This window comes from Crocodylus siamensis, chromosome 10, assembly GCF_052110815.1.
Source record: "Crocodylus siamensis isolate JL-2025a chromosome 10, ASM5211081v1, whole genome shotgun sequence".
In the NCBI taxonomy this organism is placed as follows: Eukaryota; Metazoa; Chordata; order Crocodylia; family Crocodylidae; genus Crocodylus; species Crocodylus siamensis.
Window position 1 is genome coordinate 73,352,130 of NC_143404.1, and position 25,427 is coordinate 73,377,556.

A 25,427-nucleotide genomic window follows, 5' to 3' on the forward strand; every position below is an offset into this window, starting at 1 on the left:
CACTCATGTTTGACAAAGTCTGACATCATTTGATGAAGTGAGCTCTTGCTCATGAAAGCCATTTATTTATTTGATTCAGTTAATCTGTAAAGTGCAGCTCTACCCTTCCTTTTGCCCGATGTCAAACAGTAACTTGTGAGGAAAATGCAGAGGCAGTAACATGTCACAAAATCACAGAATTGTGGTAACTACTGGAGGAACTGTTCTGTTAAGGCAAGTAAACTTGTAAAGTTGGGGGAAAATATGTATCCTTCATTCCATCCAGGCTCCTATGCAGTTTTTATGAGATGCATGAATCGCAGTATTGCTGACAGTTACAAAGGAAATAATATCTAACTGGAATGAATAATCCTTTGAAAAATCAGTTTATTGCTGACAAATTTGGAATAGGTTATAATCAGATTTTATCAGTGCAATTAAACTTCTGATGCTCTGAGTTCAACACCATATATACACATTCTGTAAAACTCTGGAACTGTTTCCAGAGGGAATAGAGCCACATTTGTTCTGACAAGAGTTCCATACTAAATAGCCAAAAAAGAAGCCTGATTAGAAATATTCAAGAGTGGAGAAGAAATGATTGTGAAAGCAAAATAAGTTATCCTGTTGTGATGCAGGGAGTGAGAAATTTTGTTCATCCTTGTGGGAATTTTCCTATTTAACACTTCACAAATCATTAAGAATGAAAATGTACTAACTGATTAGTTGTCACAATCACTGTGCAGAGGTAAATGATTTTTAATGCTAGTGCAGAAATCGGAGATTACCTCCAACGTCAGACAAATTGCAAGTGCTGCAAGTCATTTAGTGACCAGGTGCCACGTAAATTGTCACAAACCCCTTAACATGTGAGAACTTGTTACAAGAGAAGTCTATCTGCAGCTGCAAGTTGCCGGTCTGGCGGGGTGTGAATTCATAATAAATCATCGATTGCTCCTTTGGTGCTAGTCCTGCCACACTGAAAAAAAACACAAAGAAAGGAAACCAATGAGTTCAGGGGCACTCTCCCGTTATGTATGCTGGGGGTCCCAAGGAAAAGCAGAAGCTCAAGACCTGTGTGGATCAGGAAGCATGTTGCCACACACGTTTATAAGTGGATAGATGAACAGGGGGAGCTGCTGCACATTCTGCATTTGCATGGCGTGCAGAGTTGCTAGCTATCTAAGTTTGAGACCTGTTGATTTGAGACCACAGGGTGAGCTGCATCTCATATTTAGACACTTATTTATCTGTCACTCTTCTCTGATGTCCCTTCCAGCACCTACATTGTCTCCTGGCTGCAGAAGTAAGGATTGTTTTTCTTTTCCTCCTAGACTGCACTGGTAACTCCGAACCGGGGCTCGCCAGGGACCGCCCCGGCGTGTGGTGTTCTACATGTTCCAGTGTTTGAAGGTGCCACAGACTGGGACAGCTTTGAGAGTTCTCACAGGTGGCACGGCCAGGTCAGCTCGGGGCCCAATGCACTTCAACCCCCGTAGGACATGTACACTGAGCTTGTGGAGGAGGAATCCACAAGGAGCCCATGCACAGAAAAAATGTAACTAAGAAGGCGTTAGTCCCACATACTTTGAAAGGGACTTATTCTTTTCTAGCTTTCCCTCTCCAAGTATTAAATATTTATGCTGATAAAGTCTAGAACACCTCTTCTTGTTTGTCCTGGGAGGAGGGAAGTGCTGGCAGCATCTTACACTGGAAGAAGCAGTGAAGTCCAAAATCCTATCTGAGTAGCTGTCACATATCTATGAATAGAACTGCAAATCTCAGCTTTAGATGCAGACCACAGAAGTAAAATGCTCTTGAAATTATGCACCTATTCTCCCCGCAGTTTCATCGTTCTTCTTTTCTTTAACATGTTGCAGACCCGATGCCACATTTGAGTTCTAAATGTGACATCGGGAGACCTGCAGTTTCATGGCTAGAACATTTCCCTTCTGAGTCTTGCTTGCGGGCTGGGGGGAGACCATTCCAGTCTCACTACTGGTCTTATCAGAAGCACTGAGTAGATGCTGCTGCTTTACTTACTTTATCTTGACCTGCTGATTCGTCAGTGTTGCCAGCAGCACACAGTCCTCCACAGGCTCCGGGAGAGGGTTGGTATACCAGATCTCTAGGTTAACTGCTCTGTTCACCACAACCTGGGAAGGAACCTAAGCAGGACAGAAACATTTGGGTCCATCATCATTCTGATGCCCTCGCCGTCTCCCCACCTGCCCTTGCAGGACTGTTGCCTATGAACAGCCAAAGGTGTTAACCTTCTCAGGACGGTGTCTGGCACTCTCTCTGGTCAAACATAAGCAGTGTTATGGGTACAGTGTCACTTCCCTTCAGGGGCTGGAGTATTCTAGGTAGGAACAACTGAATTCAGCTCCTGGTTGATGTGCATCTCCCTTCTCGGTCTTTCCTTACACTGAATTTGAATTAGTTGTACCATTCAGGGAAATCGTACACATGTTGAAGAACTGAATCTTGGACCTATTCAGAAATGTCTTGAGAGAGGGAGTTAGCCATATTAGTCTGAACTAGGGCAGAAAGGAGGGTAGCATGGCACCCTAGGGACCAACTTGCACAGAAAGGCATATGCTTCCATAGGCAATAGGTTGTCTCTAAGGTGCCACCCTGTCCTGTCTTCTGTCAGACATTAGTTTGCCTCTTCTTTCATTTGCTGCCTGATTGTCCTGGAATGCAATGCACAAAGAAAATACTTTTGCTGGGGAATAAGCAGGCAAAGCCATTTAAATTGACCATAATGAAATGTCCATCAGGGTCCCAGGTCTGTATTTCAGGCCAGGGCATGATCATTTGAGAGGAACCAGAACACTAACTCAAATAAGGACGGAATTGAAAAAAGATAACTAATCCCAGACAGAAGATGGGGTAGCACTTGATATGGAAGATGAGGGAAGTGTCATTTGCTCTTTTGCACAAGAGACTTGGTCCCTTTACTGCAGAAGAGAACAGAGATTTGGGCGAATGTTCATAAGTAGCTCCTGAATTTTACATTCTTTGAGATGTCTTAAAGGTTCTAAAGCTGGGCAGACAGGACTCAGGAGCTGCCTCTGAAAACATGGCCTGATTTGCCTCACTTTCTCATAGAATTCCCATCCTTTAGCCCAGGGCTGTCCCAGGACTCTCACCCCATGCCCATTTGCTCTGGCTGCAGCAGTAGCTGGGGTCTCTGGGTTCCCCCTCCCTCGTCTGGCTTCTGCCCCTAGCACAAGGAACAGGGAAGGGTGGCACAGGGAGAGCTTGGAGCTGGGGAGCTACAGGTGAGGTTGGGGCGTCCATGTGCCTGGTGTAGCACAGGGTTGGGCGTGACACACACAGCATGCAGCCCAGTGAACCCGGGGCTCATGTTGGCACGACCCCTTTGGCTTGTGGCCCCTGGTGGCTTAGGAGTTGGACAGCCCTGGTCTAGGCCAGCTCTTTGCCATGTTTCCTACTGGCACATCAGAATGACCCAGCTTGGGATGGAGGTGCACCCGTGCTGGCACCTGGCTGCAGCACAGCAAGGGCAAAGCCCTCTGCTGCTGAGGCCCCCCACCATCTCCATGGGCCAGATCTGGTCTGTAGGCCTAGGCTGCTGGACCCTGCTCTAGCCTGAACACCATCTATAGGCTTCTCTGAGGAGAGCTCTTGTATTTGCTGCTTTCCATTCAAGGCAACGTGGAAACCTCTCTTACCTTGATGATGATTTTGGGATTCTCTAACATGATTGTCTTCTCCACCAGAAACTTCACCCCTGGTATGTTCATGACTTCACACAACCCAGTGACTAGGATCCTCTTGTCATCAGTCAGGTGCTTTCCATACCGGGAGTAAGGGAACTTTAGTAGAATATGCTTTTCTGGAATTCAAACATATTTGGAAAGTCTCAGACTCCAGTAATGTCCCAGATATCCCCCAAGTGACTAACTGAGTCTGTCTTTTTTGTAGCATTTGTTTACCAGGCCAGACGGGTTTTCTTGCTGGACACCCCCTTCTCTTCATCGCTGATAGTCACTGCCTAGTGTTTTGCAGTCTGGGACAAAATCTGCTCTGTTGTTGTGCAAACCCTTTGTTTTTCTATATGGGGAGTCTTGTTGAAACCCAACCAGAATTTGTCTCTGCATGTAGTATTGTCCATGCTAAGACTCTTACTTGGCCTGTTGTAAGAAGTTTGGCCTATTCCCTCTTTGTTTTACGTCAGCTGGCAGGCAGAAGGATCAGGCCAGATGTTACAAGAGCAGTCCAGTCCAGCCCAGCCCTCCTGTCATTGCTCTTTCCCTACAGTTCTTCTGTCTATTGAAAAATAATAGTTTCTCACTCTACAGCCTGTTAGGATGGAGAAATATAATATTTTTCCTGTTTTATTAACCCAAGTGCTCTTAAGGAGGTTGACATGTAGTTTTGATGCAAGTTTTACTATATTCTAATTTGTTCCTGCTGCATATGTGCCCTTTTCTGTTAAATTCACTGCAGATCCTTGATGGCTGAGAAAGAGAGGACATGGACCAGGCAGAGAACATTTGCCTTCTCCTTTAGCCCACAGCGCAGTATTTCTGAACATGTCTGGCAGGTTGTAGGGCAGGAGGAAGCCATTGTGATAATCTAGCCAGACAACCTGCATGGTAAAGGGAATCCCCTGCATTAATTCTTGTTTGAAATTGAAATAGAACAGGAAAAAATGCCCAATTTTTAAATAGATGTAAAAATTGCCAGCAGTGGAGAACCTTACTTAAGGGTACATGAGCAGATTTTTGTTCCCAAAGTCAGAAACTCAGAAAAGTAGGGTTCAAAGGGACCTCTGGAGGTCACATCTAGTGTAACCCTCTGCCTGAGGCAGGATTATCGCTATCCAAACCATCCTACACAAACTGTTGTCTAACCTCCTATTATTCAAGATCATTTTACAAGGCTGACAGACAGGATGTATTGCAGGAGGAGCCAACCTTTTTCACACCTGTGCCACAAATTGGCCCTGCGGTCTCCCCACATGTCACTCTGATCCCCTTTCCCTGCCTGATCTGTGCTTCTGTTTTCTACTCCTAGCCCTGTGCTCCCTGCCCAGTTTGCTGCTCTGTTTTCTGCTCCCTGCTCTGTGTGCCACTGCGGTGCCTGCCCTGTCCGTGATCTGCTTCATGCCACGCAGAGGCTGCCTGTGTCACTTGTGCCACACATGCCACAGATTGACTGACTCTGATGTATTCTATGTGTTATCTTCCCATCCATTTGACCATGAGCATGTTCTTAGTCTGTCAGTTTAAGAGGATAGTTTTGTGGGCTGTTGAGTCATATGAAAAATTACCTGCGTTAGCACCGAGTTCAACAGAGGCGGTTTCCTGCAGGATCTCTGCCACTGTTGTCCTGGTGTACAGGATACTTGATGCATTCATGTTCACCTTAACAGACTTGTGTTCAGAGGACAAGTTGTTGAGAATTAAAATTAGGCTGATGTCGTGTCCAAGCACTGGGGGTTCAACCAGCTTGAATCTCCCAGAGATGCCAGGATTTCTAGCTGCATCTGTGGATCTTTCATTAAGAACCTCTGGGCGTCTTTCTGTGGTGTTTGATCCAAATATCTTGTTCCATGCTTTTCTATATACTTGTCTTTCCTCAGGAGAGCCTGGTTGAAAGGGAAAGGTATAAAACTCATGATTTTTTTTTTCTCCAGTGCACAGTCCTTGCCACTCTGAAAATGCAGCTTATGCATAGTTTGAAATGTTCACAGGATGTACAGTATTTCATTAAAAACAAAGTTTGTAACTGTATTACTCCAGAGCCATCATGGAGCCACCACATGCACACATTTCTGATAATATTATGTGAGACAGAATGCTGTTTCTATCCAGTTTTGATTCAAAAAAATGTCAGTTCTCAACAGTTTTTTGGTTCTCAAAAAGCAGAGTAGTTTCATGGCTGGTCCCTGGGGTACTGTTGCTTTCCCTGGTGGCTCCTGCTGTTGGAAATGTATAAGGTTTACCTCAGTGGAGAGTTTGTGATTGGTGGCATAGACAGCTTAGGAATTGAGACCAGTGTGGGGTTCTCTCTGACCCTCTGAAAACCTGTGCTGATACTCTGCCTGTCCTCTGCTGTTTACAGTAGTGTCTAGATGCCTCCATCAGGAGCAAGTTCCCATTGTACTACAAACACCCTGCGGTTGTTACCCCTCTGCTAGACACTGAGACCCAGCAGGGATATAACCATGAGGCTGGGCACCCAGGGCAGCTGCCATGCACAGGGCTGCTTCTGGTTGCCACTGCACTGTGAAATCACAATTTTGGATTATGCTGCTGTGGCAGCAGCTGTGTTGTGTCCATCCTGCCCCCCGCCACCCCAAAATCTGTGATCAGGATGGCTGCCCTGGTGCCCCTGCCCTAGTTATGTCATTGTAATCTAGGAAACTTAAAACTGAATTTAAGCAAGATGACTAAGAGCCTAGGAGCAAAGAAAATGGTATACAGACTGTGGAAATGGGGGGGGGGTAGCTATCAAGGAGGAGTATACCTCCGTGGCTCACACTTGCAGGCAATCAGTTAGGGAGGCCAAAACAGGATTAGAATTTAGGCTGCCAACAAAAATTAAGGACAACAAAAGTCCTTCTTCAGGTATATAGGGAGCAAAAGGAAGGTGCAGGGTAGCATAGGACCCTACAGAACAAACGAGGGCAATTGGTGACAAAGCTGAGTCCTTCAATAAGTTATTTGTGTCTGTATTCCTAGACACAGGCCAAGGCAAATCTCCCAATTGGATCATAGATAGCCACAGGAGGGACACCAGCCCACCAATTGTTAGCTCAGACTTAGTGAAGGGGCACTTGGAGGGGCTGGATGTGTTCAAATTGGCGGACCCGGATGCACTTCATCCAAGAGCTGTTCAGGAGAGGGAGAAGTGTTAGCAGAGAGGATCTGCCCTTTATACCGCGGTGGTAACTGGGGAGCCGCAAACTGGCATTTTGTCTTCTCATGTGACAGAGGTTGGTATGTCAAATATGTGCCTGTTTCGAAATAAACCCATGACATTTTCCCATTTGTAAAGCAGAAAGACTGAAAAGATGGAAACATGCAGAGTGAAGGTCCACGGGAACCTTCAGCATTTCAGTACACGTGGCTGCGCTGGGAGGACCAGGCTTAGATGCCAGCTAATGGCAAAGGTGTGAACTTGGCTGGTGGACACAGTCAGTTCCCTTGGTGCTGTGAAGAGGACCCCAATTTCCGTTTGCAGCATGGGGTGAGGAGGGGACTTAGTTCCTGGGACATTAGTAGTATCTCCTGCAATAGATTTTTTTTTAAATTCTGTTTTACAGGTGGTTTTAACTACTCTTTTGTTTGAGTAGTAAAATGTTCTGTATGACACTATAATATTGTGTATTGCAGGATATGGGCCATTACATTTCCTGCTGAGAATTCCTGCAATATGAGTAGGGCATCCACATTTTATGAAAAGAAACTACAAATAATACTGCCAGAAATAGTCTTCCAAGGGAGACAGAAGCGTTCAAGCCAATGAGACAACCAGTTACCAAGAACCCAATAGGAAATGAATTGTGATAGAGAATTTTCCTTTACCTTCTGGGTATTTGTAGTTGTTAGTGACATCCACACGGGCATTGCTGCCCACAGCCTTGGTGCTAATAAACCTGCCAAATACCTCGGTATCACAATACACTCGTTTCTTAGTTCCATTGCTGTAGACGATCCACCGGTTGCTATCGGCATTCACCTCCGAAAACACAAATAAGGTGTCATAGCTCAAGTCTACATCGCCTTGTTTGACGGCTACAACAGAGGCAGGACCGCACTGAAATATCCCTAGGGTATGAAGAAAAAGCAGCAATTGTATTAGGCACTAGCAGCCTTGGCAATGGGATGCTTTCTCCTAAGAGGAAATGGTATTGTTACCTTTGCTTGGCTCTTGTGGAGTTGAGTCTAGGACCTGCCATCCATTGTATGATGCTCCCAGGTCTGTCCGAATGAACCAGCCTTCGTTCCAGACATGGTAATCCCTGAAGGTAAAAACAAGGGGCAGTTCAAAGGAAGAACAGGATCCCAGGCAATCGGTGTAATTATGGGGTTGTACATGTTTCCTTTTTAAGAACAAAGATGAAGAGATGCTTGGGAGGACTAGCCGAGAGGCCATGCAGAGCCTCTGTACCAGTCCACAAAGTCCCCTTTAAAGAGAGAGGTGCTGGGTGCAGCTGTCTTGCTGAGACTCAGCCCTTTAAGAAGGAGCAAACTGGGAGAAAGAAGAGCAGCCCTACACCTGTTGAGACTGTGCAGAGGCAGGATGGAAAGGGTGGCTCTCAGCTAAGGAACCCAGGAAAGCCCAGGACCAGAAGGAGCTGAGGGAGACATGCAGGGAGAAGGGTGCACGTGGCAGTCAGAGGTACGACCTGGGGGAAGGATGGCTGGCTGTAGAGGAAGTGTGTAGGACAAAGTCCTGGGAAGGATGGGAGATGACAGCAAGGGAACACTCGGAGTCAGAACAGGAGGGTTGGGAGCAACCTCAGGAGGACACCTCAAGTCCAACCCCTGCTTAGGGACTGATTTTGATCAGAGGCCTGGGGTTGGGTGCTGCCAGGAATAAAAGCTGGGAGGAGGAGGAAGGAGGACCCCCTGCCACCCCCTTCAATCCTGCATGTGTAAGGTCAGAAGCCAGCTGGCTTGATGTGGGCAAAAGGACCATGGGCTGCAGCCACGGAGGGCAAATGTGGCAACCTGATTTTGGAGTTCTTGGGGCTGGCGGTGCAGGGAGCAAGCCAACCACTGCTCCAGGGCAGCGCTGCTGCACGTGGGAGCAGCAGGAGTGGATTCCTGCAGGGAAAGGACCAATTTGGGGTGCGATTGAAGGGCTGATCCCAGCATGGGCTGAGCCCAGAGGTGGCTGAGACACAGGCAGGAATGAGCTGGTGGCAGTGGCAGGCTGGCTCTGGACTGCACTGCACGGGTGGAACGAGACAGTCCAGGTCCGGCACCAGAGACCCGCGGGCCGCACCACCCAGCCCTTGCAGTGCAGTGGCTCGATGTGGTGTCCTCCCACACTGGCAATGGTGGGATCATCATCATGGCAACTCAGTGGCTCCAGGCTGACTCCGAGCAAGGCTGTGCTGCACTGCGGCCCCAGGCCCAGGGCGGACAGGCTGCCCTGAGCTGCATGGCACTGCTGGGAACTGGGCACACATGGCACCTTTGCATCTGCTTCCGTCCCCAGGCGGACTGGGGTGCAGCACGTGCAGTGGCTCGGGGCCCCACTCTAGGCACCCGTGCACGTGGAACAGCCCTTCTCAGGGCTGGGCCATGCTGTGGGGAGCGGAGCCGGAGCCCCACGTCAGATGTGTGCAGGGAACCCCACTGGGACCCTGATGCCATATTCACCACGAAGAGTCTTTGCCGATCGGGAGGCTCCTCCCATAAGGGTCATAGTATTTATCCACACTCAGGTTTCTGTCCGAATCGTGAGCAGAATTGAAGTTGGTGATCAGGCGGTTAGGGATCCCCAGGCACCGCAGGGCTGAAACACAAAGACACACGCAGCTGCTGCAGCTTGCTGACTGCGCTGTTGCTTGGCTTCTCCCCCACCAGCGGCACTAGGCACCATTTCAGTTGTGATGCTCTGGTCCCTGGCAGGCACTGAGTCACTTCCAGGTGCCTGTAAGTGGTGGAGGCTGTAGGACACCTCCTTCCCCACAGAGTGCTTTGCCCCTAGGACGTACCTGTACACATCACGCCTGCAAAAACCCAGCACTGGCCATACTGCACAGGGCGGTAATTGTCTTGAAGCCATTTATGGAGGATGACTACACTGCCTTCCCATCTGGATGGATTCTCGTATTCGGTGAAATTTCCCTGCCAGTTGCCCAGCAGCACCCCGTTATCATTGTCATTCCCATTGATCTACAATATGAAAGAGAGCACACACACACAAGCAAGTCCTGCATGAGGCACTGTTGCACATTTCCAGTCCTATTGCTCGGGACACAGCTGGTCCTGCAGGGATTTACTTGTCATACAGCAGCTAATGCTTTCTGCTTGTAAACGTGTCTTAAATTGAGAGCAAACAGCCTGTTTCTTACCATAGAACTGAGCACCCGACCCACATATTTTGGGTCTCCTCTACGGGTTACATCGGCGACTGGGTTCTGACGGTAGTAGAGGCTCAGATCCAGCATGGTAAGGCAGATGTTTAGAATGCGATCTTGAAACTGTAACCAGAAAGGAAAGCAGATAAGGGGAGAATTAATATGTTACCATCTTAATTGGAGGATAAACTCTCTCACACCTCCCTAGTTCTTAAAACTTCCACTGGAGTAGCTTACAGTGACTGTAGGCCTACAAATTTGGCTGCTGTGCAGTATGTACAGCTGTTGCGTGGGTTATGTGAGTGATGTGTGAACTGAAGCAGATGGCTGAGTGACCACGTGTGAGGATTAAATGGGGTTACTATGACATAACTGGAACAAGCCAAGATCCACTTCACTTGGGGCAAAACTGTTGGTTGCAGGGCAAGGGATGCACCAGCAATGAATTCAGTACAGTTTGACTGCGTTGTGCTGGAGGTAGTTCCCAAGCAAGGCAGATTACTATGCTTTTATTTGCATTATGGTACCTCTTAGGGGCTAGAGTCACAGATCAGGGCCAGGGTCTGTAAAAACATGCAACAAAGATAATGTTTTCTCTGGTGAGGTTAATTCTAAGCCAACTGATAAAACAAGCGGATCATACTGGCTTGGAAGATACCAGCCCCGTCCCAGGAGAAACGCTACAGCCTTGATTCTGCAGGTTTTTGTATGGTTGTGCTTCAGGGAGTGCAAGGTTTTAAGCTAGCAGTACAAACATGAGCTGAGACTGTCCTTGATTTCAGCTTGTAGGTAATCCTTAGAGCTGAGCAGAAGGCTTCATCCCCCTGTATACCAGCTGACTTAGTCTCTCAGGACAGAGGGTAAAAAAGAGAGTGGGTGTGAGGGAAGAATGGATGTCTGAGGAGAAAAATGGTTTGCTGATAAGGTGCATCCCTGTGCACGTCCTCTGAAGCCTTGTTGCTGCTTGTGCAGGAGCCTGAATGCTCTCGCTAGTGTCCCACCTATGGCAGCAACGAATGATGTAATTCTGTTCTGTGACATGAAGGGTTAAGTCCTTCCCAATCAAGTAACTCTCAACTTTTAAATAAATACCCTGATGCCCTACATGGTGTCCTAGGGAAGGAGCTGAACATGTCAGGGTCAAGTGGGGAGATGGAATGAAATGGGAGGTAAGGCCTAGGTGATCATATGCATTCCCTACAGCTTACCTGCCCATAGTACCATCCTCTTGCTTGAATGTACTTTGCATTTCCCACAAAGATGATTCCGTTTTCATTCAGCGTATATTCCTGTCTCTCACTTTCATCATCCATGTAGACTTCGTCACCTGAAAGTCCAGTTACATGTGCTGTTATTAACAAGACAGGACACAAATACAACCTCTAGCCAAAAGTGTGGTTGCCTCCTGGTGTCCCTGGGTAGGTAGGTTGGTTAACTGACAAGACGCATCTTATTGCTGTAGCTCTATGAGCTTGTGCAGTTCATTGTAGGCACTTTGTACAGCATCCAATCTGAGGAGAGATTAATAACAACTACCTCGTACTTAGTATTGTATGTAGGTTTTTTCCCCCCAGTCTTTGTAGTACCTGTATACTTTTCCTAAATTATTAGTTAATTTAAAAAAACCGAGTCCCTTGACACTTCCATTGACTTTTGTATAATGTGGTGGGTGCTCTCCGTGCATATCATCGGAGAAGGAGTAGAAGAAGAGCTCAAGCTGGCTATTTTGATTCTTGTTGAAGAAGTTAGTATGGAAAAGATATTTTTTGAGGAGAGTTCAGCTGGTATGATTCTTGGGTCAGGACTGTTCCTTACTGTACATTGCCTAATCACTGTGCAGTCTATTTGAAAGGCCAAGCATTGGAGACCAACATCTGCTTATTACAGGCTTAGCTTCCTTGATGTTGGAATCCAGTTATAAAGCTGTACATGATGTGAGCCTCCAATCCTTCTCAGCATTGATGATGCCTCACAACTTTCTCCATCGTCACATTTGGCCAGGCCCTCCCAATTTTTGTGCCAACCTCCTTAATGAAAGCATTAAAGATGGTCTTGAGACCAGACCTTGAGGAACTCCAGTAGTAACTGCCCTCCACCTCAAGCCTTCCTTGTTCAGCGGTGCCCATCGTTGCCTACTCTCAGGCAGCTTCTCATGTATTCTACAGTTCTTGTATTGGTCCCTACCTTTTCTATCTTAACTAGTAATTTCCCAGGTGACACTGAAGCAAATGCTTTACTGAAGTCCACATAGTTTAAAGCTGCTGAATTTCCTTTGTCCAAAAAATAAGTTTTCTACTTCTATCTTATGCTGTTACTTACTGGATTGGTATGCTTAGTCAGAAGTAGAAACTGCTCCTTTGTCAGCATCCAGGGGTTATTACACAAGGGAAGATGTTGGCAGGTAGCACTCCTACTGTCTGGCTACCTCCTGGGTCCTCCCTCTTGTTTGGGAAGAGTCCCTACATCCTTGGACACACCTCACGTGGGAACTGCTCTTCCAAATCCCAGATTTTAAACTGGGATGACAGAAAGAGTTAGAACCACATTCATTTCTCTCCCTGTCTTCCAGTATTCATAAAGTAACAAAACCAGCTCTGCTGGTGCCAGGGCTGTGCCCGTGTCCCAGCTCAAGCACTGCCAAACTCTCAGTCTCTGCCTGACTGTTTGGGTGCCTACACACATGCTCTGACGTGTTCTGACTAGAACGCGTCGGAGCGGACTTCGTTAATCAAGTCTGCTCCATGTTCTACTTGGAACACTCTAGCACTGCTGCAGCATCACACGTATAAGCCCCCACGGGTTTAAAAATGGCCACTGGGGCACTTTAGCTTGTCGAATGACCTTTAATTAAAAGGACCCACTGTCATTTTTAAATGTGGGGGCTTAATACATGTAATGCTGCGGTGTTTTTTAATTAAAGCGGCTCCCTGGGAACCACTCTAATTATCCCTTCCCCTACCCCCAAGCACATGTATCTATTGGTGCAGATGTTACCTGAGCACATAGCCCCTACAGCCACCTGAAAGGCTCTTTACCCAGGAAAGCCTGTGTATATACTGCCGGTGTGTCCTAATTGTTGCTCCCTAACTATCACACTTCCTTTCAACACATCTGGTATAATTAGCAGGTCTTTTGATCTCAGCTCTTTACCCGTGCATTAAGGGTGGCCTTTTGGCACGGATCCATAACTAATTATATGGCAGTTGCTGTATAGTCAAGCAAGGAAGCTGCTGCTGATTATGCAGCCACTTGTCCCCTCCCTTCATGCAGAACATTCAGTGGCACAGCTGAGTAGAGAATAGTTTTCTTAAAATTAGAAGCCCAAACCATCCTGAAACTTCAGAACTCTATTTTCTCTTTCTTGTCAGACCTGAACTAAGGGATTTGCAATTCCTCTGCAAAATGGGGTGGCTGCAGAGGGGAAAAAGGAGAGAAGTATAGTCCTAGCCCTCTCGACCCCACCTTGAAAGTTCCCCATCGCCTTCACTCGGTGTCCCCCTGCTGCACCTGTGGGAAGTCCAGCTGGCTCAGGCTTCACCACTGCCAGCATCCGCTGAGAGGCGGGAAGTGCTGGGCCTTTCCCTTGGTGCATGAATGAACAAAGGTTTCATCTCCTATAGGAAACCACGCTGCCTTTAAAATATGATCTCCTTGGCCCCAGAAAACTCCCTGTGCTTTCTGCTGAATACTTTGGTGGCACAGCTGGTATTTATCACTGACACAGAGGCTGGATCTTTTTTATCTGTAAAAATGTGTTTCTTTAAAAAGGGCAATTGAACCAAGAACTGACTTTGCTGTCTGTGGGCAGGGCAGGGCTGGTGTGCTGAGCCTGCTGAGCACATTATGCAGGCAGATATAGCACGCTACTGTCTTCAAGAGCAAGCAGTGTCATTCTTACCTGGGCACCATGGGTTGAAGAGCAGCACAAACTGTCCCAGGAACCTGGAGGAGACCTGGTTACCACAGGTGATCTGGAGGCTGAGGTTGTAACGGCCGATGGGAGCATTGGCTGGACTGGAGAGCGTAAAGTTTGTGTAGTTGGATTCGCTGGGTCCTTGGCTTGCACACCAGCCACTGGCTCCCGCTGCAGAGAGATTAAATACGTTCCTGGTACGACTTGCTTCTGAAGGGGACGGTCCTGGAAGAGAGAACGGGAACAGCGATGTTTGGATGAATGATGACGGCTCCTTCAGGAGTACAGAGCGTGGTGCTGAAATTGCTCTTGTGCGAAAGTCTGCTCATTAGGGAGGACTAGAGACTTGATGGGAGTGAGGGGCTCATGCATCTTGGGGCAGGGGAAGTGGGGGACTATATATGGGAAAAGATGGTTGCTCCAGGAGCAAAATAGGTTGGGGTGCCCAGGGAGTTACCAGTTTCGGTGATGAATGCTAGGCTGTCTCCAGACTGTGGTGGCCTGTTGAAGTATAAGGTGATGGTGAAGCTCTGTCCTCTCCTCACGATCAGTTGTTTGTGGGCATATCTATTTGTGCGGTGGGCACTGGTGTTTGCCGAAGGTTGCCAGCTGATGTGCGTCGGTGTTAGAGCTGTGAAGGGAGAAGGGAGAATGAAAGAGCAGCCAGTAATATCATTTTCCAAAGACAGAAGCCATTCGCTGGGCAGGAGCAGAGGTTTTGCAGCTGGAAGAAGATTGGACTGAAGGAAGACTCTTGGTATCTTGACCAGTAGTCAGTGATGACCTAAAGAGTTTATCCTATTGGATTCTGCTACTGTCCCCATGTCATGCAGTTGAAGTATTTTACTACCAGCAACTATTATTGCTGTTTTACTACCACCCTTGGATACTACAGTTGTTAGTAATGGCAGGTAGATGCCATTTCAGGGTTGGCAGCAGAAGTTACTTTAGAAATTAATCCCTAAAGTTCTGCAGGCTAGAAGTGATGTGATCTAAGTTCATAAATGGACAGTTTCTAAAATAGAAACATTGTGGGGTTTTTTCCTTACTGTCCTTACCAACATTCCTGTCCTGTTGCCTTGCCTGCGGTAGGGAAAGAGGCACAGTCAGACTGTGGCTGGTCCGACACGAGTGAGAGGGGGTTAGAGGGTACAAAGGGGGAGTGAGGAGGGTTTTGCTGAAGACAGACACTTTGACAAAGCAAATCGGCACCTGTCCCAAAGGGCGGTTTGGCCCCTGGTATGTTATACTGAATGTTGGGGATTCCTGTTGGGTCAGGTACCAGGCATCTGGAGGCTTCTCCTTTTAAGCAGCCCCATCCATACACCCTCCCTCAAGAGGGGCCGTGACTTAAAAGTCCAGAGTCACTGCAGCTTCTATAACACGCAGTCTACCAGCTTTCTGGCATTTGGAGATGCGTGTCGGTCTCAACATTGCAATTTAATTATCTTGGATATATCTAAGCCCCTTGTGCGTGAGTTATGTAGCTTGTGCACACCATCATGCTGGTGATGGTGGTAGAGTACAGCAGCCTGTCCCTGGGAGCTCTGGGTAGACGCATGCATAAGACTGCACAAAGCACAGCAGGTTTATTTAGCCTGTGCACAGAATTAGCTGGGTCTGCACAGGAGAAGTGGGTTTGGGTCCTCCCAACCCTACCCTTTTGGAGAGGCTAGTCCTGCTTCTGTTGATGTTCATATCCTATAAGCTGTCCAACTTCACAGCGACTGAGGGCCACAGGCCGCACAGGCTACTTGCCTCCTCTCTCCCCCACTCACTGTACTGCTTGTGTGGGCTGGCACCCCCCCACCCCCACGCCCACTCCCTTTTTTCTGAACTTTCCCCTCTGATCAGTGGATGCATTCCCTTCCCAAAGGCATGGTTCCCTGTTGCCCTTCAGTGTGAGTACTGCGCTAGTGTAAAGTACCTACAGATTAACTGTGACTCCAGCATTACACACCTTCTCCCCTCCCTAAAAGATTATCCAAGGAGCAGGGTAACAGGGGGTTGGAACTCTACTTTCTTCAGACACTTTATATGGTCTACGTTGACCTCCATTTAAAATGGTAGTATAAAAATGGTGATGCAGCTGTGATGGTCCAGAGATTGTGAGAAACAAGGATTTCTTAGGGTGATATCTTTTATTGGACCAGCTGTATAGTTGGGATACAGTTAGACAAGCTTTCAAATGCAAGACAGTCTTCAACAGACCTGAAGATATCACTCTGAAAATCCTTTCTCCTCCATTAAGATGGAAGTGACCCTGGGGCAGTTAGCTTAGAAGGAAGCCTTAGCCTCTCTGAAGCCCTATGAATAGAAACATTTGAAATGAACAGTGGGATTTATGGATGGGAGTCCTCTGCCCTAGGTGAATTTCATCCTTTAAGTACATTTTCTGCTGCTGAAAACTGAGACATCTATTTGAAAGACTCAGTTATGAATAACAGTAAAAGCATTATAAGTGCAGTGCACACATAAATCACAACAGAAAACACCCCTCTAAAATAACCTGTTGATACAGACCTCTTAAGAAAGCACTCGCAAGGAAAGCATGAATGCGCTGATGGGTGCCCAAAACTCACCTTCCATCCTTTCTCAGTTCCTGTGAATTATGTTCCTTCTCCTTTTATTCTTCAGGGCCAGGCAATCCACATTAATAATAAAGATCTGATCTGTTTGTAGTTGCTACCTGAAGGTCAAAAGAGATGGAAGTGATGCTCGGTAGTCGTTTTTTATACTTATATACGTATAATGAATTAACCAGTTCCCATAATAAATGACTGTCCAAAGCCAGTTTTCCAGCTCATCATGGGTGTAACTGTGGGAGGACACGCTCGGCTTGTTTACTTGGAGGAAATACATTCTTGGGAATGCCCATGGCAAACAGGGCTTCCTACAAGGATTCCTAACTATGTCAAAACTCACCTTTAAGGATGAGGAAATAGGGAGTCGGGGGAGCCTGAACCACATGGAGGTATGGGGCACTTCTCGCTTTCGTAACTTCCTATTGGTCCAGAGTCATTCCTGCTTTAGTTTAGCAGCTCTGTTTGCAAACCCCCTCCCCTGCTTCCTACCCCAACCCTTTTTCAATCACATGCTGAATTTTCACACAGGGTAAGTTTCAAAATGCTTTCTGTCCTGTTCCTGCAATCACTTCTTACTAGCGAGTTAAGGAAAACGGTTTCTGGTATTGAGTTTCATAAAGTAAAAACTAGGAAGAAACTGATCTCCAATTCCATTCATTATTTGTTCTAAGGGGTAGTTTCGTGACCAGAACAGAGGCTCTGGAAAGAGAGACTGGCAGTTTTCAGTAATCTGCCTATTCCAGTATCTTCCCAGTGGAGAATGGCCCCTCGGGGAAGCTGCTAGCTCCACCTGTCGGAGCAGGCGTGCCACCCTGATGATGCAGGGCAGTACTCGGAGAGTGCGGGTCCCACTTGAGCGAAGGAGACAACAGAAGATATCTAAAGTTGTGAGGTGGGTTTGGGGGCTAACATACCAAGGGAGGGAGGGGTTGTTTTTGTTTTCTGGTTAGTTCACCAGTTGTTTAACCATTTGAGCAATAAAAATCATTCCTGGCAGCTGCTGTTTGAGACTCCATTTCACGCTCCAGAAGAGCCCCCTGCTTGTGCATCAATCATTGTAGCCTGGCGTGGTCCTGAGGAAGAGGAACATAGAGCATATTCCAGTCTGGCAGCATGGCATCTGTTGTGCCCTTCTGTAATTCCCTACAGTTTGCTATCAAGTTCTTCCCCAGCAGGGGAGGGGGCAGGCCCTTCATGCTCAGAACTCCCTCTCCCTTGAGCTCTCGATTGCTACACACACAGTTCATTGAGGGCATATTTTTCCTACCTTTGATTCATCTTTCTTGACATCCACAAAGCCACAAATTCCAGGGTTACCTGAACCCCATGCCCAGACCTAATGACAAATGGCATTGGCCAGTTCTTACCTTCCGCTGCTCACTATGCAGAGATTGCTTCAGGCATTGCAAATGACTCATTCTGGAACATTACTCTTAATTCTCTCTCATTTGCTGTTCACTTGATTCACACAGTTTTTCTGCCTCAGTTGCAGCCGCCCCATTGACTGTTGCAGGACACCCAGTCACCAAAAAACTTTCAAAGAAAAATGGCCTGTTCAGAGGCAGCCAGCCTGCACGTCCATCGCTCGCTGTTCTGAAGCGGCAGTAGTCTCTGCAATCCCTCTGGAACAGTGCTGTTTGCCTATTTGCAGAACTCATTAAGTTGTAGGCGGTTTCCCTAGCTCATTTCTACCCACTCTTTGTCTAGATAGATTCAGGATGTTTTGTTCCCGTACTCTTCCAGCTCTGGGGCCCTGAAGCTGCTGTCCAATGTACCTTTTTCCTTCTGTAATCCAAAGACTTCTAGCACATTTGTTGTAGATACCCCTCCTCCCCCCACCATTCATCTCTCTTCTGTGTAAATGTTGTCACTCTCTAATGATCTTCCTGAATGAGAATAAGATGTTAATGTAAAGCACTAGATTGCAATTGGCTCCTGATTGGCTATTCCTATAGTCTTTGCTTCTTTGTATGAGGCGAGCGTTTTTTGGGGTGATATTTTTTATTGGACCAACTGCATGGCTGGAATGAAGTTACAACATCACTCAAATACCAGCTGTGTATACATGGCTAGGCAAGTCACCACCTGCTTGTTTACAATTTTCTGTTTCACAATTCCGCGTTACTGCCTCCTGTGTCTCGTAAGCGTGTCAGATAAACTGAGTCAGGCAACATCTCTTCCTTTTGCCATCTTCTTCCTGCACGTTAAACCTCCTGCTAGTCCTGGCTCCTGGAAGTTGATCATACTGCTACTAAAGAGATGTATCTGGAGTGGAGACAAACAAATCAGGAGAGTCTCTTCTGTATAACAAGAGTTCCAACTCTCCTCTACAAATAACCACATCCTTCTGTGCCCCCCCACCCCCTTTTTAAAGTTGGTCTTGTTACTGAGCATATCTCCTAGTACTGTCTGCATCATCCCCCACCTTTCCAGTTTCCTTCCTGGCACCTAATCGATCTAGGGATTTGTATTGCCATCATTGCTGTGGCATCTTTGGGCGATAGTAAGATTAAGCACATTTGTTCTGTACTTTTGTCATTTATTCCTATGTAAATTGCACTGGGAATTTCCTGGGACATGTTCCACAAGCTGCATGCTGCACTTAGGTATTCAGGCTCAAAATATCCTGGGCCAGGCTCTTCATTATGTACTGAACAGCCAGGAACATTTGGCTGATCATTTTTCTCAAGGACAAAAAATATATGATGTGTGATGCCTTTGTTAATATCTTGCACTGCTATATAAGGTTCTCAAATCATTTTACAGCCCTCATGTAATTAGTGTTCATGATACCCTAGGGAGGTAGAGAAGTGTTACTGGTATGTAATATATACAGAACAAAGAAATAGGGACACACATTGTGCCAAGGGCGTGCGTGGACTCTGTAGCGGAGCTAGGAATGAAGCCAAGGCCTTTTGCCTTCCAGTCCTGTGCTTTTTAATGAAGACTATTATTCCTTTTGTGCTTGTTGCTTGGGAAGCATTATAATGTTTGAAACATTGGTCTCTGTATTAACGCTCCTCCTCCATAACTATTCTATATGCAAATTGGACATGCGTTCTCTCCGGTGGTGCCCCTCTGTTCCATTTGGCTTGCTTTCGATGCCACTCCAGGCCCCCTTGATATAATTTACTCTTCAGGTGTCTGCACCCTTGTCCTCATAAATGTGTCCAAATTGGACCTCATGTTTGTAGCCTGCTAGGTTCCACTCAGTAAAGGAAGATAATGCAGCTTCCACAATGAATGATGCTGAATCCATGTGACCTTTCAGTACCCTAATTGTAGTGTTTTTAATTAAACACATCATTTACTAGAAGTGTTCAGCATCCACCTTTTCTGCTCCCAGGACTCCTGACTGCAGCTCATAGAAAACACAGTCCTCCCAGTTGTGCTAGTGCAACTTAATTGGCTGCAGTGGAGAGTCTCTTGGCTTTCCTCAGTGTAGGAGAAGAGTCTGGCTCAAAACCTCCATGTCTCCCTCAGATCCTGATGTTCTGATTGCCAGTGGGTCTCTGACTGCTGTTTGCCCAGTGTTTCCAAGGAAGGAAAGAGCCCTGCTGTCACACACTCAGGGAGTCATCTCATAGGTCATTTGCACACCACTTAGAGTCTGCAGCTGTTCCTGGAGCACTGCTTTTCCCTTCTGTTTCCATGCAAACTAGCACGTTAGCTAAGAGTTAAAGTCATTAAAAGCTAGTGTAAAGGACATCTACCATTACACATATGCTATTTAGCAACAAACATGAAAGACATGTATGTCAACTGCTAAAATCAATTATGCTATTTCACCCCAAGCTTAACACACCCTTTATTAAAACACACCCTGTATTGGAATTTTTATTGTACACAACAACTGAACAGCATTAAAGCTATGTTATGACCTTCTCTCCTGAATTTCTTTCATGCCTAGCACTGATATATGATTCCCAATAGGGGACTGAAATGTCTGTATTATGTCTCAGAGCTCTGTGCTGAGCTTAGAGCTGATGAGTATCTGTATCCTTCCCTGTCATTACAGTGGCAGGGCATTGGTAATATCCTTATTTAGGAGCTTCAGAACCCTTTTTTCCAAATTCTCCAAGTAGTTGTAGAGGAAAGTGAGAGAGAGGAGGGGAAGAAAAGCACATTTGTTCCTCCCTTCTCCAGCTGGAGGCAGGAGCAACTGCATCATGAGGAGATGCCTCTGCTAAGCAGCAGATATCTGCAGGTTAAAGCCTTTGACCACTTAGCCCATTGTGCCACCTTCTTCCCCTCTCCAGCTAGTCTTCCAGTCTGCAGATTGTCCCAGAAGTCTCAGCTGCACAAGCTTTGCCATCTTCTTATCACTTAGGACCAGATTCCAGTCACTCTCAAAGGTGTCTATGTGGGATTTGGGTGGAGTTAGACTCCTAAATCACAAAAACTACTCCAGCTCAACCCTCTCCCAGGGGCCGCAAACTGCCTAGATGACAATATTTTGGCCTGGAATGTTCTCTAGGAGCGTGGACCTGGACTTCTGAGTGTGGCCAGAAGTAATGGGCCAAAGCGCCCCAGGGGAAAACCAGGAGCAAGGGTCATAAACTCCAAAAGAAGGTTTCAGACTGGATATACGGAAAATCCTTTCCACCATTTGTGTGATCAGACTCTGGAATAGGCTCCCAGCGGGGGTGGTGCAGGCACCAACCCTGGAGATCTTCAGCAGGAGACTGGACGTGCATCTTGCTGGTTGATTGACCCCCACGGTCTTTCCTGCCCGGAGTAAGGGCTGGACCCGATGATCTCACAAGGTCCCTTCCAGCCCTAAACTTCTGTGAATCTGTAAGTCCGTTTGAGCAGCTTGGTGCTCGGCTGCTGCCTGAATTCTGCCATGAACTGGCTGAGAGCAGGGAGGTTCCCAGAGTCCAACCGTATCCCTGATCTGTTAGCTAGGCATGCTCAGCATGTGCCTGGCGCCCAGAGCACTGAGTTTAGCACAAAGTGGATAGCCCTGGCCACTTTCAAATGTGCCTGGCAGGGGTGGTGCTGTTGATGCCCACCTTGTGCATGGTAGTGCAAAAGTGCTGAGACACTTGCTGAGGAAGTGGGGAAGGACAATTTGAGACCTTCCTCCATCTGAGAGGGTCCAGCTCTGCATCTCTGGCTTTGCTCTGCCCCACGCTCTAGAACAGGCTGGATGGGGCAAGAACTGTTGTGTGTCCCCCTCCCCTCAAACCTTCTTTAAAGAAGCCTTTCCAGTATTTGAAAATGCTGCCATGTCCCTGCTAATCTCCTTTCATTGAAATTTATCAGGACCAGCTCTCTTCACCTTTCCTTGTACAGCTTGCCTTTCAAACCCCTGATCTTTTTTGTTGTCTTTGGAACAGAACCTCTCCAAATTCTCCGCACACATCCTTCTTAAAATGTGGAGCTCAGAACTCCACCCGAGTCTCTAGTTGGGGTCTAACCCAAGCCCAGTAGAGTGGTGGTACTATTGTACTCTGTGTTTTACACCTAATAATCCTGTTGATGTATCCCCGTTGCATTTGCTTTTTTAATGACTATCTTATTGCTGACTCAATAGGTAGGAAGAGGCTGCTGTTGCTAGTGTTGGCTGATTTTTGTCAGGCAAGGAGCACTGTACACTGGTTAAGTTATAAATCTGAATATCAGAGTTCATCAGCCACCCATCTTAAATTAAAATAAGCTCAGTCAGTATTAATTTGCCCAGATGTGATATTGAGCAGGCAGCAGCTTTTTGTTACTTGGGAAGCATTTATAGCACGTTTGAATGATTGGAAATATTTTTTAAAGTTGTGGATGCACCTTAACAGTGGATTCCTAAGGATGTTCAACCAGCAATGGCACTGCATATATGACACAGATGTGGTTGCCAAAAGCTTTGGCAACTGATAAGATACCAGAAATGGACCTAGCTTGGATGTTCACCCAGAGAGTGCTATAGTTGGAGAAGCACTGAGGTCCCGGAGGGGAGGGGAGCCAGGTGTCCAAGGAGAGTGGTCGCTTCTTAAGGAGACGATCCTCCAAGCCAAAGGAAGGTAATCCCAACGAGGATCAAAGGGAGCAGGAGAGCACACAAGCCTCCGTGGCTCCCCAAAAGCATCCGGGAATGTCTCCTTGCTAAAAAGGAGGCGTACACCCAATGGAAAGAAGGGGTCATCACCAGGGAGGGCTATTCTGTAGTTGCTCGGGGATGTAGGGGGGTAGTTAGGAAGGCCAAGGCAGAGATGGAACTGGGGCTAGCTTCCCAAATCAAGGACAACAAGAAGTCCTTTTTTAAATACTTAGGGGGTAAAAAGAAGGTCCCGGGTAATGTGGGGCCCTTGCAGGACGCGATGGGAAACTTGGTCGTCACACCAGACGGCAAAGCTAACATGTTTAATGATTTCTTTGCCTCTGTCTTCCTAAGTAGGGACCAGAACAGCCACCTCCCTGCTGGGTCCCCCTCGGGCCCTGGGGGAGGCACACCTGGGCCACGGGTTAGCGAGGATTTAGTTAGGGAGCTTCTGGAGGGGTTGGACGTATTCAAGTCAGCTGGCCCGGATGATCTCCACCCTAGAGTACTAAAGGAACTGGCCGAGGTCATTGCAAGTCCCCTGGCACGGCTTTACGAGCACTCGTGGTGCTCTGGTGAGGTACCGGAGGACTGGAAGAGGGCCAACGTGGTCCCCATCTTCAGAAAAGGCAGGAGGGAGGACCCGGGAAACTATAGGCCAGTTAGTCTCACCTCGATCCTAGGCAAGCTGTTCGAGAAAATTGTGCTGGCACACATCCAGGAGGGGCCAGCAGGAGACTGCATGCTTAGGGGCAACCAACACGGGTTCATCAGTGGCAGGTCCTGTCAGACCAACCTGGTGGCCTTTTATGATCAGATCACCAGATCATTAGATGCAGGGGTAGCAGTGGATATAGTCTTCCTGGACTTCCGGAAGGCTTTTGACACTGTCTCTCACCCTGTTCTCATTAAGAAACGGGGGGGGCTGTGGTGTCGACACCCACACAGTCAAATGGGTCGCCAACTGGCGGGAGGGCCGCACCCAGAGGGTGGTAGTGGATGGGTCCTTCTCAACCTGGAAGGATGTGGGCAGTGGGGTCCCCCAGGGCTCGGTCCTTGGGCCGGGGCTGTTCAACATCTTCATCAGCGATTTGGATGAAGGGGTAAAAAGCACCTGTTCAAATTTGCTGATGACACTAAGATGTGGGGGCCGTGGGCACACTGGAAGGATGCAACAGGCTACAATCCGACCTAGGCAGGTTACAGGGGTGGGCGGATGAGAATAGGATGGGTTTCAACACAGACAAGTGCAAGGTGATGCACCTCAGGAGGAACAACCGGCACCATACCTACAGGCTGGGGAACTCCCCTCTTGTCAGCATAGAGGTGGAAAAGGATCTGGGGGTCACCATTGACTCCAAGATGAACATGGGCTGGTAGTGTGGGGACGTGGTCAGGAAGGCCAACCGCACCTTGTTGTGCATCCACAGATGCATCTCGAGCAGGTCCAGGGAGATGATCCTCCCCCTCTGTGTGGCACTGGTCAGGCCCCAGCTGGAGGACTGCGTCCAGTTCTGGGTGCCGCACTTCAGGAGGGATGTGGACAGCATGGAGAGGGTCCAGAGGAGGCCACTCGCATGATCAGGGGACAGCAGGGCAGGCCCTACGAGGACAGGCTATGGGACCTGAACCTGTTCAGCCTCCAAAAGCAAAGGCTGAGGGGGGATGTTGTGGCCTGTTACAAACTAGTCGGGGGGGATCAGCAGGCATTGGGGGAGTCCCTGTTCCCCCGAGCACCGCCAGGAGTGACCAGGAATAATGGTCACAAGCTGGCAGAGGGCAGGTTTAGGTTAGATATCAGGAGGCGCGACTTCACGGTCAGGGCGGCTAGGGTCTGGAACCAGCTTCCAAGAGAAGTGGTGCAGGCTCCTACCCTGGGGGTGTTTAAGAGGAGGTTAGATGAACATCTTGCTGGAGGCGTTTGACCCCAGTGCTCTTTCCTGCCATGGCAGGGGGTCGGACTTGATGATCTGCTCAGGTCCCTTCCGACCCTAGAAACTATGAAACTATGGGAGATGAGCATGAGACTGATTTTGGCAGCTACCTTGCAGACTGAACCCCCATGTTGGGCTTTTTGTGACGGTGACTCTCCTTGCGCTTCAGTAATATCCTGAACTCCTGTGCGTGGTTGTTGGCATGACCAAAGCAGGGACAGGAGTGTGACATGAAGTTGGGAGCAGGGTTGGTGATTGTTCAGGGAAAGGAGGGTGAGTGGAGGTTCCCAGTGGATATTAGCACAGATGTATAATTGCTGGAAATGAATTTGGGCACTGGCATGTAGAGAGAGAGGAGGGAGCTGCATGACAGAGGGAGGGGAGTTTCTGGGAAGGGCCCTTTTTAGGCCACATTTGAGAACTGGAATAGTTACCTCAGCTTCTCCCTACCAGTTCTGTATGATTTGGGCCACTAGATCTGTGATCTGTGCAGCTGCTGATCATCTGGTCTATCCCTAGCCACTTGGGTTGCAGACTTTCCCACTGGCTACCATGAGGCGAGCGTGCCTCACGCATGAAGATTATGCTGGCACTCCAGCATGGCCACTCTAACCCCAATGCCCACGCAGGGCATAAGGCATCTGGAGGGCCTTGCCCTGGTCACCTGTGGAGGGGGTGAATTTCAACCCACTTCCGCCCACCATTACTTCACATCCTCCCAGCTGCTTGCACTGTCAAAGCAACAGAAACCTGAGGTGGTTGTTATAAGAGCAAAGTGGGCAGGGTGAGTAAGCCTGTGGAAATATGTGCATAAGGGGCCAGTCACACTGGTCACTGCACCTGGGGTACCAGGAAATGGTATGTGAAGGAAGAAAACAGCCATAAGAAAACCAAATGCTTAATCAGGAGA

At 47.8% G+C, this 25,427-nt stretch overlaps 1 protein-coding gene across 1 annotated transcript; it reads right to left on the bottom strand.

Moving 5' to 3' along the window:
- Nucleotides 1–550: 550 nt before the first annotated feature.
- Nucleotides 551–16,556, bottom strand: LOC149856952 (protein-glutamine gamma-glutamyltransferase E-like). Its single transcript, XM_090064110.1, has 13 exons — nt 16,550–16,556; nt 14,425–14,598; nt 13,953–14,192; nt 11,263–11,381; nt 10,049–10,177; nt 9,689–9,869; nt 9,351–9,486; nt 7,878–7,981; nt 7,545–7,787; nt 5,285–5,602; nt 3,681–3,844; nt 2,023–2,147; nt 551–958 (listed from the first exon to the last, which is right to left on the bottom strand). Exons 1-13 carry the CDS (start codon nt 16,554–16,556, stop codon nt 805–807), a joined length of 2,094 nt encoding a protein of 697 aa, XP_089920236.1. The 3' UTR covers nt 551–804.
- Nucleotides 16,557–25,427: the final 8,871 nt, after the last annotated feature.

Coding starts and splice junctions, on each gene's coding strand:
- LOC149856952 (XM_090064110.1), bottom strand. Junction 11,382..13,952: donor CTTCAACCCATGGTGCCCAG/GTAAGAATGACA, acceptor CTGGACTTTCAG/GTGACGAAGTCTACATGGAT. Junction 9,487..9,688: donor TGCAGGCGTGATGTGTACAG/GTACGTCCTAGG, acceptor TTTGTGTTTCAG/CCCTGCGGTGCCTGGGGATC.